This window comes from Acipenser ruthenus, chromosome 16 (assembly GCF_902713425.1).
Source record: "Acipenser ruthenus chromosome 16, fAciRut3.2 maternal haplotype, whole genome shotgun sequence".
Taxonomy (NCBI): Eukaryota; Metazoa; Chordata; class Actinopteri; order Acipenseriformes; family Acipenseridae; genus Acipenser; species Acipenser ruthenus.
In genome coordinates this window covers 4,171,929-4,184,564 of record NC_081204.1, presented here as the reverse complement: position 1 = coordinate 4,184,564, position 12,636 = coordinate 4,171,929, and the positions used below count along the sequence as shown (strand labels likewise).

The following is a 12,636-nucleotide window of genomic DNA, read 5'->3' as shown; positions in this document are numbered from 1 at the left end:
CAAGAGAAAATAGAACACTGTTTTTTTTCTGCAGCTCCTACACAAGAGGGCAGCAAAACCAAAGGAAAGAAAGGTGTATTAACTACGGCAGCCCTGAGTATTGATGTCTGGGCTTTTTTCTATTAAACGTAAAGAATAAACCTACTGTCTGTCTGCAAATGACTGTAATTTCTGCAGGCTGTGCTAGCTATATCAAGTAATTATAAATGGGACTTTGCATTTTACCAACTTTGTATTTTTTATACAAGCATAGATGCTATATACTGTAACAGTCTGTGTAGCTAAATTTAATACCAATATCAGAATTCCTAAAGATCCCAAGATTGATCTCGACTGATACCTGCAGATAATAATCTGAGATGTGAATCTTGAACATTATATTGACGTGTACGTTTTTGTCCTAGCTGCGTGTGTGAAGGTCAAAGCAAATTAAAAAGCTGAAGCGAGTCTGGTTCTGCATTTGTAAATGTCACATGCAGCCAAAGGCAAAGCCACCTGCTTAATCAGGGATCTAGCTTATGTCTGTGAAGAAAGCAGCTGTTAATGTATTAATGCAGAACTCATAGCGACATACTGCGATGTAGATTTCTTCGATTTTCAGTGCCAGCGGTGGCTGAGTAAACTTTTTAACATTGTTAAAGATTAATGCCACTGTGCTCTGTTAATGTCAAAACAATTAATCTCAAACAACATGTTGTTTGTAAGTCCTCATACCCCAGAGGCCATGCATTGCTGCTCAAAACACAGGTAAGAGTTTTTGTTAGAGAATTAAGGAAAAATTCAAGTCATTTTAATTGCATACTTTACCACTGATTAAAAAGTAAGGAATTCACAAAATACATTGAGAATCTACCTAATGTTTCTATTTTAGTTCTTCCCAAACCACATTTTTGTCTATGAACGTGTAAAGATTTGACCGTGCTGGACAAAGGCAAGTACTGAAGCACTGGAGCAGGAGTCAGAGGGTACGGTTCAAGCACAGGGTGGCACACGTTTATTAAATTAAATAAAAAATAAAATACTTTTACCCATACAAAAGCAAAAGCTGCCTAACAGGCTTTTAAAATAGCTCTATGTACCAGAGCAGGAGAGCACACAGGTAGCTAGCCTCTCCATGGAGTCCAAAACAGAACTAACTGTAACACAAAGGGCCAGGCGTAAATACAGGTGGGCCAGGTCGAATTGCCAATCAATAAAGATAATACTGTTATTGAATAGATTTGGTGGAATAATTAGGCGCATTTATGCACTGTAGAATAAGGAAGCGAATGACAGATCAGGTACCAGAACAAGTTATTTACATTAAATAAAATCACCTTGCTGCAGTGGTCACTTCAACCCAGTGTGATCAAAGGACAGAGTTTTGCACCTCCCGGTCCTAGAGGTAACTTTCTGTTTGCTGCGTTTTAAAGTGCAAACCAAAATGAAAGCCAAGTCATCTCAGATTTCTGACCGTCTACCAACTCACTGAGCTCTTCTGGCTCGTTGTGGCAGAGACGTGGAAGACCTTGGCTTGAGTCAATAAATGTTCTCAACGCATCAGTAACTTTTTACTCGTTAAGAAAAAAAACATACCAGGTACTGTTCTGCTTGCTGTCATCTACTGCCATCTAAAACAGCTCATCAATATGAAATCATTTTCTGGAGACACAGCTCTGTTTGGTGTAACATGCTCCCATGACCATTTACTGCAGCCAGCAATAACAAAACAATATTACTAAAGGACAGCATATTAGGCTCAGCACATAAATACTATGCATTATTATCAAGTATCATCAATTACAATGCAGTGGCTCAATGGTTCTGTATTAGGAGACAACAGTAGCACACTGGCAGCTACAATGATATGAGGCAGCCATCGGTAGAATGGTACAACAGTGGTAACATTTTATATATTTCAACTTACCAATGTTATTACAATGGTATGAACCAATACACGCTGGCAATCCATTTCAGTATCATGTTACCAAATCAGTGCTGGTGTGCAGGTAATCCTGTAGTCTGCTAATGGTTCTTCAATGATTTCTTCAATACCCAATGGAATTAAGTGATTAGTAACAAGAAACAACACGTACTGCTGTTTCTGTACCTAATGTTTCCATTGAGTAGTAATACACTCTTGGGAAAATCCATGACCAGTACAATAGTACAAATGCTTGTATTTAATGATATACTGAAAAAAATATCATACTTGGACAATGTAATCAACGTGTACAGCCCTGCAATGGCAAATGTCTTAACAATTCTGTATAGAGATGTAATGTTTGTTTTCTCCCAAGGATATAATATATCCCAGGGATTATAAAACTACATCTGTAGTTTTAGAACTCGAGAAAGACACCGTTGCTCAAGCATTTACAAGATGCATCTGTTACATGTGGTGGTCTGCTCCATTGTTAAACTAAGGAATGTGTTCTCAGTAACATGATGGATTGGAACATGCATGGATCTCTATTGAATTGGGGCGGCTTTTAGAGTTCAAACAAATCAGAGTTAATGACTGTTGTCAGCTGCCAACTGACATCACTGTCTTCAGACTGGTGTTTATTTTCAAAGATTAAGTCATTTGTTTTGTTTATAGAGAGGAGGGGGGTCTGCCAAGTACTTGTGATTTAACAGCATGTATCAACCATGTCGTGTTGCAAAAACAGTGACTCAGTATTATTAACGAGCTTCTGGAAAGACAGTGGTTATTTGCTCATACATTTTCTGTTATTACCTATATCTCGAGGAACCACAAATAAGAGCATACATTTAAAAATACTTAAATACTTAGAGAGCTGGGAGATTCTTGTTTGATACATACAGTAGTTAAAAGGGATATTCTCTTACTACTGAATTTAGATTAAAAAGAGAATAGTTGAAGACCTAAAGGTATTGAGTCAAACTACAGTACTACTAGGGCAGCAGTGTGGAGTAGTGGTTAGGGCTCTGGAATCTTGACCGGAGGGTTGTGGGTTTAATCCCCAGTGAGGGGCACTGCTGTTGTACCATTGAGCAAGGTACTTTACCTAGATTGCTCCAGTAAAAACCCAACTGTATAAATGGGTAATTGTATGTAAAAATAAATGCGATATCTTGTAACAATTGTAAGTCGCCCTGGATAAGGGCGTCTGTTAAGAAATAAATAATAATACTGTATAACAAACCTCCTTCAGTATTACATCTAGTAAGAGTGGAATAAAAAATACTACTATACATATTCTTTCATGTATAACCAGTGAATGTTATGAAGGAAATATCATTAATGTGTTGCTTTCCGTCTTTCTCAAAGGGCTAAAATGTTCCGTGGGAAGAAGGTTCATGGAGATTATGACATCAAAGTGGAACAAGTAAGTAATTCTAAACATTCTAAAACACGTTTCTTGAAATTGCTCTTAAAAACTTTTTTTACTGCGGGTCCCCATAGTAAAATGTAAAATTAAATTAGGGATTTATATACGGGATATAGATTATTACATTCTTATAAAGAGCATAATTAATAACATTTATGAATTGTATAAAACCCCTTATAACAAATCCCTAAAGTATAAGTGCAGGTTCTTGTATCCTCTATTTAAAATCCGTTACTGTATAATCTAATCAGCATCTATGAATTGATAATGCATAATGTATAAATTACATCTGTACCACCACCTCACAGAACTCCTAACGACGTCACTACTTGAAAACTGTACTTGTATCATTATTTTTAATGAAACTCCTCTGCTCTAATCCAGAAAAGCAACTGCCAAGGCTGGGGAAATGTGTGTGTCATTAGGTCTTGGCATATTTTTCAGTGGTAATGTACATACTTTCCATGACTCATGGAAAGACTTATCAGGTTATTTCAAAGATTTTGTTTGAAATCAAATAAATAATTTCAAATATGCACATCCCTATCTAAATACATACTCTGTTATTTTTTGAGCGGAGTGAAAGGAAGCTGACAAAAAAATGTTCAATGTTTCTCCTTGTTTTTCACAGGAGCAAACTGGGTTGGATTAAATGGGATACATGATCAGTGTTTCTCACCACCTGCTTGGGTTCTTTTTGCCATTTCCTCACTGTCTCCTTCCTATTGAAACAAAACCAAGTGACAAACTTATTATATGCAAGGATGAATACAATGATTCAGCTGCCATAGTTTCTCCTTGGAGCTAGCAGTTTCCATGTGATGATATGAATGAAATGAAGCTACACATTACTTCACTTCTGGAAGTATTGAAGTAGTCATAGTAATCTGTTTAGTTCAGCCTTCTTATTCCACTTCTCATTTTCTGTAACAAGGGGTAAGGTTTACAGTACCTAAAATGAGAATAATTCCCACAATTGACAGAACACCATATTGACAGAAAAATATCTGGTAACACTTTACAGAAAGTGTCTCCAATTACTGTTTATTTACATAGTAGTTACTTAGTAAATACATGTGTACTGACAAATAATTACAATGTTATTATGCAGAGTTACAGTGTACTTACTTTTTGCAAAATATACAGTATGTAAGTACACAGTTGTATTAGGAAAGAGTTATGGTCAGAGTTACAGTTATAACATGCAATAAGATTTATATTAAGTACATTGTAACTATGCATAATAACATTGTAATTATGTGTAAGTACACATATATTTACTTAGCAACTACTATGTAAATATACAGTAATTAGAGACTTTTAATGTAAAGTGTTATCAAATATCTCTTCTAGAAGCCTATTCTCTGCCTGTGAGTAATGGATTATCCTCCTCTTAATGAACCTTAGTGCACCGTGTATCTTCTCCTTCTCTGTTTTGCGATTCCTTTCCTGTTTATAGGCTATCTACCCTGAGGTAGAGCAAGGCTATTTCCACTATTAAGACAACACGCTTTGATCTTGTTCTGACTGATCAAAATACATCAGCTTGTTACTGCTTTAATTGCTTCCTTGTTCCTTTGCTGAAAAATTGCTCTGTTTTCCATAATAGCTGCCAAGCGCCAGCAACTTACTGTTCCTGAATAAAAATAAGACCCTGGTCATGAATTAACTTAACATGCATACTGGGTTTGCAATACGAAAGGATTGCAGCATGGACTGATTGTAATGCAGCACTATTTAAAATACTTGGTCAATGAGGATCCTTTCAGAGCACAAACAAATGAAAAATAACACTATGTACAGCATAATATTAATTACAAAAAAAAATCCAATAAAAATAATAAATACAAAACACCCTGTTATATAACAGCGCTGTTGCCTAATAATAAGGTGATGGTGCCCACCCATATTACAAGTTGACTGATGAATGACAAATGTGCAGTAAACTAGTAAAGCACAGTAATGGTGTATTGAAAGTGTGCTAAAAAATAGACTTATAATAAGACATGAAAATTATGGTTAACAATGGTAAAGAAATGATAAAGAGATCAAAAGCATTGAGATCCAAACAGTTTTGACTGCACTAGTGTCAGTCTTTCTCTACAACTGGAAGCCACTACTGTACTGTATGTGGGATTGAAGGTATTCATTTACAGGGGTGCAGTCCCTGTTCAATTAGAACTCCTATGGAGGGGTTCCTAGCTGTACAGAGTCCCTGTTCAATTATAACTCCTATGGAGGGGTTCCTAACTGTGCAGAGTCCCTGTTCAATTAGACCTCCTCTGGAGGGTTTAATCTATTTCATGCATGAAGATGCAGGCTCTGGGTATAAAAGCAAATCATGAGGAAACCCTTTTAAAAAACAATACTGTAGTGCCGTTCAAAAACACTATACCCTGCCAAAAAAGTACTTTAGCATAATAGTACTATAGTATACTGTAGTAGTACTATGGTGTACTGTAGTAGTACTAAAGCAATTTTAGCAGGGATAGTTTCCTATAATTAGGGCTTCTGTTTTGGGGTTTTTATTAATTGTATTTTTCGGTGCTTATTTTGAGCTATTTTCGTGTTTTATGTAAATCGTTTTTTTTTTTTTAGGGCTTTAGTTTTTGATATACTGTATGAAATTAGTGTTTTCAGTGACTTTCCAAAATGCTTGAGCAGTTTTTTTCTGTCAAAAATATGTATAGTAGTAACCCTTCTTTCCTTTGCTGTCTTCCACAACGAAATCTCTGTGGTCACAGGCACATTCACTCAGTAGTTGGGGCGGGTTTAAAGTATACAGAACGAATCAATGATAGATACAAGTCAAGGAGGCGGGACATTGCCCAGCAGCACTGGGAAATGTATTTATTATTTTATTTGTAGTAGGTTTTATTTTTTAATGGGAAAAGGGTAAAGGGTAATTGATTAACCATTTCCACTGTTTTTCTGGTATTTTCCAGTGTTTATTGGCTATCCACCGTTATATGGGGTTTTATGGGTTAAAATCAAAAATCAGAAGCCCTACCTATAATATAGAATGTACTACAGTACATGTTCATATTAACTGTGAGTTTAACCTGTTTCAATTATGTTTTAGGCCGAGTTCTCTGAGATCAACCTGGTGTCTCATGCTGATGGTACCTGTAATGTGGACATGCAAGTGTTTCGAAATGGCACCAAGGTTGTCAGGTAAGACAAAAAAGACCCATCAACATGGACTGAGTGGGTTCTTAGTCAGACTGTGTTAGGCATGCGTTTCTTTCTGTTTTACTGGTATTGTTGCAGTAAATTAGTTTAATCAGATCATTAAATGCCTTAGCCATGTGTTCACTGAGCTGACATGGAGTGATGCCAGAACGAATGACACACAGTCAAAAGAGCCAAATGTTACTTGCAAATTAAAATCTGCTTCTACGTTTAATATATATATTTTTGTTTGTCTTTGAAGGCCTAGAAAAATGACAAATGATGTGTTTGTAAATATAGTTCAAATAAATAAATAGTTTAATATATATATATATAATTAATATAAATGAAGAACAATCCTGTCCCAACAAAGAGGCCACAGAGAACAACTTGTGATGTGATATCTCGCTTTATTTATTTATTTTATTTATTTACATCCACCTACCCGCTGCTCTTATTGGTGCTTGTATTACTGGAGTCTGTTTCATCGTGTTTTGATTGGTCGAGAGATCTGTGAAGACGCAATATGCCCACAAGTCATAATCTGTACCCACGCTTTTACTGCGTTTATTCGGTTTCTAAGTGTAGTTTAGAGCTCTTTAGACTGATTTTAAAAAAATCATTCCTGAGGCACCTCTCTAAATTCCATTCAACTGCAAAGTTCTTTCAAAACAGTAACATAAAAATACCTCAGTCACAACTGTATTCTGTTTATCAAGCGTTTCCCTCTTTTTAATGAAATTGACAATGGACTCAATATATGTTCGGTGAATGTCTGTGTATGGGTTATAGCGACACTCCTAGTGTGCTTTCAGCATCGGTCCGTTCACTTCTATTCGTGCTGATATTTTGCAATACACAGATGTTTGCCGTCTTAATACCCTATAATAATATACTGGGTTATCCACTGGGGGATGCACTTGGATGGAACGAATGCCAATACGAGACAGCCTCTGATAATAGCTGAATATTGACAATTACACATATAGACATAACTGCTTTGCCAAGACAGAAGTTTTAGTAATTAGTGCATGATAAGACGTGTCTTAGGTCCAGGAGGTGTAAAGCAGCTATTTTAAATGCAAACTGCTGAAAGAGAGCAGACGAGCAAACTAGCCTTTGGCTATACAATTATAATGTCCATTCATGTGTACATAATTGCATTACTTTTATCAGTACTTTCATTGCATTGCCAGAACAACAGAAGCACCGTGCTGTCCTTTGTGTCTGTGTGCTAATCTGTCAGTTCATGATGTCCCATTTTGTTCTTGGGATTCAATTACAAAATTATCTTCAATGGCAATGTGAACACAAGTGTGCAGCTACAGTGGTAAAATGTCATATAATGACAAATCAATTCCATCCTAATTACATGAAACAATACACGTTGGTAACCCAATTCAGTATAATGGTACCATATCAGTACCAATGTGACATCATATCTGGACCAGCATGCAATACTCCCAATCCATTGTGTTTCCATTGTTGGTAATTTGGCGGTCTGCTTGGGTTTCTACAGGGAAAAGTGGGGTGGTAAACATTGTAATTGTTGCTTTTTTTCACTCACTGACTCACTACCAGCTATGTTTACAGTAATACTGTACTAAGTTGTGAGAAATGTTTACTCAGGGGATGCAACCAGTAATTATCCGTCTCCACAAATGACTTTACAAATTGTTAACAAATGACAAATGTGAAAAAAGCTACAATGAAAGACCTTGTTTGGATAGACGCCAAGGTGATGGAAAGAAACATCTAGCATAGTATTAGTCATTCGGAATTAAAAGCAGGTTTTGAAGGCTCTAGGCCACCTCACTAAAACTACCATTACTCATCATTACAATTATTCATACAACAGTTTGTGTATCATTATTTTAAAACACCACTGTCTCATTACATATCTGGACATCATTCAATAGAGTTAGAAATTACCTTTGTTTGGTCTGGATTGAGCCAGATTGGAAGGGGTCTTTTTAATTTATTATTTATTTAAATATATTTTATTTTAATAACTAGCAACCTATAGCTATGTTTACATTTTTTTCCGATTGCACAATGCTGTACAAGATTAGTGTGGTGTCTACTGTAATTCTATCCTAACAACATTGCATTAAGTTCTTGTAGTCCAGTTAATTTATGGATATCGCTTAATGAAAGCCACAAATCCAGTTGGGACAGTTCATGTGTTGCTCAGTAACTAAAAATATTTGCTGGATCAGACTGAAAAACACTTCAAAGAATATATACAAACCACATGAGAAATAGAACCTGATTCAACACAACCTTCCACACGTTGTACAAGTAATTAGTGTGCATGGCTGTGTGGCGGTAAAACACACAAAAAAAAGAAATCTATAGCACATAAAATAAACAGCTGAAAAATGTTAAGGAAGATGGCAAGTTTTACGAAAGCATACTTTAATCAAAGGAAACCTCAAATCAAATGGTCTTTTAAGGAATGTTGATGCACACTGACATCCTTACTCCCCTTTCCCAGCTTCCCAGAGAGGTTTGATTATATTTATTTATGACGATAATGATGGATAAGAATGGGTCCTCTGCGTTATGCTTTAGACCACATAGCCTCTTGTGGTCTTACATTATATGTATCTACCTGACTCCCTCTCTGTTGGTTCTAATTTGACACTGGAAATACTGCCAGAGAGTGCATGGGCAAAAATATCCATTGGCTGTCCCATTGGATTACTTCTAATTAATCATAAAAGCCATGGATAGTCATTGAGGCTCTTCTGTGAATTTCAACTTTTAACTTCCTCATTTGGACTTTATTTATAGATTGTAGCCCAAAATAAGCTTCTTAATTATGCTCTTTATCTCTTGTGATTAGAGTTATCATTGGTATCAGTTTCTCTTAGGGATTTCATTCGTTAACGAAGGGTCATAGAGGAAAACATTTTCATTCAAACTGTAGTTTAAAAGTGCAATTAACTTTCTATACTTAGTTCACATATTTCACTTGTTCTCCTCCATATTGCACTAACCCAAATATTTTAAAACTGTAAATACAAATAAATAAATATAAAAATAAAGTGCAAAGAAGATTTATCCCTGCCTAGTAATTTCCTGTATGCTATACATTCATGTGTGCAAGTCTAGAAAATGTATGGTGAACAAGTCTAGAGTGACCACAAGAAGTCTTGGTAGGGTCATGCTACAATATGACTTTTGGCCTGCTAACTATTTGGTGGTTTTGGTAGGAGTTCATTCATCATTTGCTAATTTGTTTTCATCTTGTAGACTGCAGCCCCCCTCCAAAAAACACACATTTAAAGGTTCCATTACTATGACACTGGCACAGGAATGCGCTGTCTAGTTGGTTTCCATGCTTCCTCTTGGTTGCTCCCAGAATGCCTGTGAGACTGGGATGCATTGTTCATTGGTGATGACCACAGATAGTGGCTATGGAACGAAAAACAAAACCTGCCCACAAGAGGTTATTACAGAGCCAGTATACCTAATAGTAGAAGTACAAAAAACTAAATGTTTTACTGTACTTGCGTACTTGTATGAAAGAAGAGACCATCAAAAATTGTTTTCATCTGAATTTGTCACTTGTTTGAAAGATCACCTGACATGATTTTTGCGGGAACTGGTCTCACTGCTTCATCTCTTGCACACATAAAACAAAACAGCACTCAAATCAGCCATAAAATATTCTGCCTCCCTCTAGTGCTCAGTGACAACTGCCTCTCCTCCTTCTTGGAAGCAGGAACTGCTGGCTTTTATACACACTCTCCAGGTCACATGACAAGGAGGGCCCAAACAGAATTTTATTTATTATTATTTTTTTTTTAAATAAAACACCTTTAAAGTATTTTAACAGTGGTGGAGGCCAAATGTTTCTTTTCTCAACAAAGTAAATAATACAAATTCAAACAATAATTAAATCAGAACAAAAACTAATACTTTTAAGGCATTTCCTGGTTTTAAACCAGTCATGTGACCAAACATCTCATACCCCCTTACTGCAACTAAAACAAAACACAGGGGTTAAAGCAAAAATTTAAACAGAAATAGATAATGCTTTTATGGGATAAATATGGGTATTTATGAACCGTAGAACATGGGAGTGAATGAAAAAAAAAATGGTGCCGGTACAAAATAAGTTATTTACACAAAAAACACATTAATAAACACATTAATGTCACCCCATCACCAAAACATTCTCAAATAATTGGATTTTGACCCCAAATCTATAAATTGCGTGATCAAATTGGTCGTTTTAAATTTCTAGTGAAAGAAAAAGAAGCATAACATTAAAATGACTGAAAGATTAATTGAATACAGCATACAGTTTCTGGAACTGGTCAAAAGGCTGAACCAGAGCTCTTCACAAATCAAATACTGACCACAACCTATGAAACCGGTAATGGCTTCCAATGCTACAGTGTTCAGCAAAGCATTTCCTAATTCTCATCAAATGATATGTAACATTTTGAAACCAGATCTATTGATCTTTTTACTCAGAGCTCAGGGCATGTTTACACAGCCAGCAGACAGACTGTTTTGTCAGCTTGTTGTAAACTGTAATCGGAATATGTGGGGCAAGGCGATCACTAACACATTTTCCTGTTGTTTTCCGGTGTGTTATGTAACTTTTGTGGCCTAGAGGTATTGCGGTTATTTTATCCACAGACAGATTCATCTTAAATAGCAGTTTGGAGATGGTTGCCATTTTATTAGCTGTCAGTCGCTTTTGTTTTTTGAAAAGGTCAGCTGGAGCTAATAACATTTTAAGAATCAATTTTCTTTTAAATAAATGGAGTAGTTTAAACGGAATGGCAGTTATATATTACAATTGGGACTGTGATGTGATCACCTCTGCTGTATGCTTCTGTTGCTATTGATTTACGTTAAGAAGTGAAAGCTATTTTTTCTTTCGCAGTTTTTACTAAATAAAGACAGTCGCCTTACGGAGCCACTGGTTTTTAATTAGCCTTTTTGGTATTGGTTCCTGGTGCTACATAGACACTATGTCGTGATTTGCTGTTTGGATTTTTTTTAATGGCTCTTTAAGGTGTCATTTATTACCCTTTACTTATTTAGTACAAACACAATATTATTACTGAGATACTGAGATTATTTTTCATTTTTTTACATTTAAATGAAGGTCATTAAATGTAAACTGTCCACACATCCAATTAATTGGTCATTTATGGACCATTATACATTAGTTCGACACTGAGTTAATTCTAGGATCGCAAAGACGTAATGCTTGAAACCCCGCTGTGCCATCACCTGCTTTTAGAATAGTTGTTGTGTTGTAGGTCTAGTAAACTCACTGCGGTAAGCATGCTTTTGCTTTTAAGTGCAATTTGAAATGATGATTTATTTTGCTACAGGTCATTCAAGCCTGACTTTGTCCTCATTCGACAACATGCCTTCAGTATGGCAGAGAATGAAGATTTCCGTAACATGATTATAGGACTGCAGTACGGTGGGGTTCCCAGTATCAACTCATTGGAGTCCATTTACAACCTCTGTGACAAGCCTTGGGTGGTAAGTAGAGTTTAAGAAATGCTTATCAGTCAAAGAAATAGAAGTTGACGCAAGTATGTGTTGATATCTCGCATCTCTGTAGATGTGCTATACTGTATGTTAAGTCAAAGCGCTAAAGATTGAGACCTGTGTATTGGACCGTTAAATAGCATAGTTTAATACTGAATAAAACTGAAAAAAGTGAACTGTTAGAGCATCTTGACTGCTGTTGTGTAGCTGCCTAGTTCCTGAAGTTACAAACTCTCTGCAATCATTTTTCACATAGTAATTATTATACTGTCTTTAGTTACAACAGCCCCAAAGCATGTTGCTTCGCCCATTAATTTCCTTAATGGCTCCTTGGTGTATTAGTGAAACATTGGCTTGATTTAAAACATCTGCTGTTTGCGCTATTTGTGAAACTTCTTGAAGGGACCGTTAATTCTTCATCAGTAAGGACAAAAAAGGTTAATTCTCATCATCAGTTGTCGTGTAATCAGTTCATTACATTAACACTGCGTGCATCCAAAGAAGGAGACTATTGGTGTTATACTGTTAGACATTTTGTCTTTGTTGATGTTCATTGTGTAAGTGCTTTGGCGAAACTTAATTTTGTCGTGCCAGTAAAGCC

General features: G+C 36.0%; 1 protein-coding gene across 1 annotated transcript in view; it reads left to right on the top strand.

Annotated features, from left to right (window-relative positions):
• LOC117412166 (synapsin-2-like) overlaps window positions 1–12,636 on the top strand; it is a 77,646-nt gene that overhangs the window by 29,706 nt on the left and 35,304 nt on the right. Inside the window, exons 2-4 of the mRNA XM_034020189.3 lie at window positions 3,275–3,332; window positions 6,418–6,509; window positions 11,870–12,026. Of these exons, the coding sequence (XP_033876080.2) occupies window positions 3,275–3,332; window positions 6,418–6,509; window positions 11,870–12,026 (307 nt within the window). The remainder of the gene's footprint in view (window positions 1–3,274; window positions 3,333–6,417; window positions 6,510–11,869; window positions 12,027–12,636) is intronic.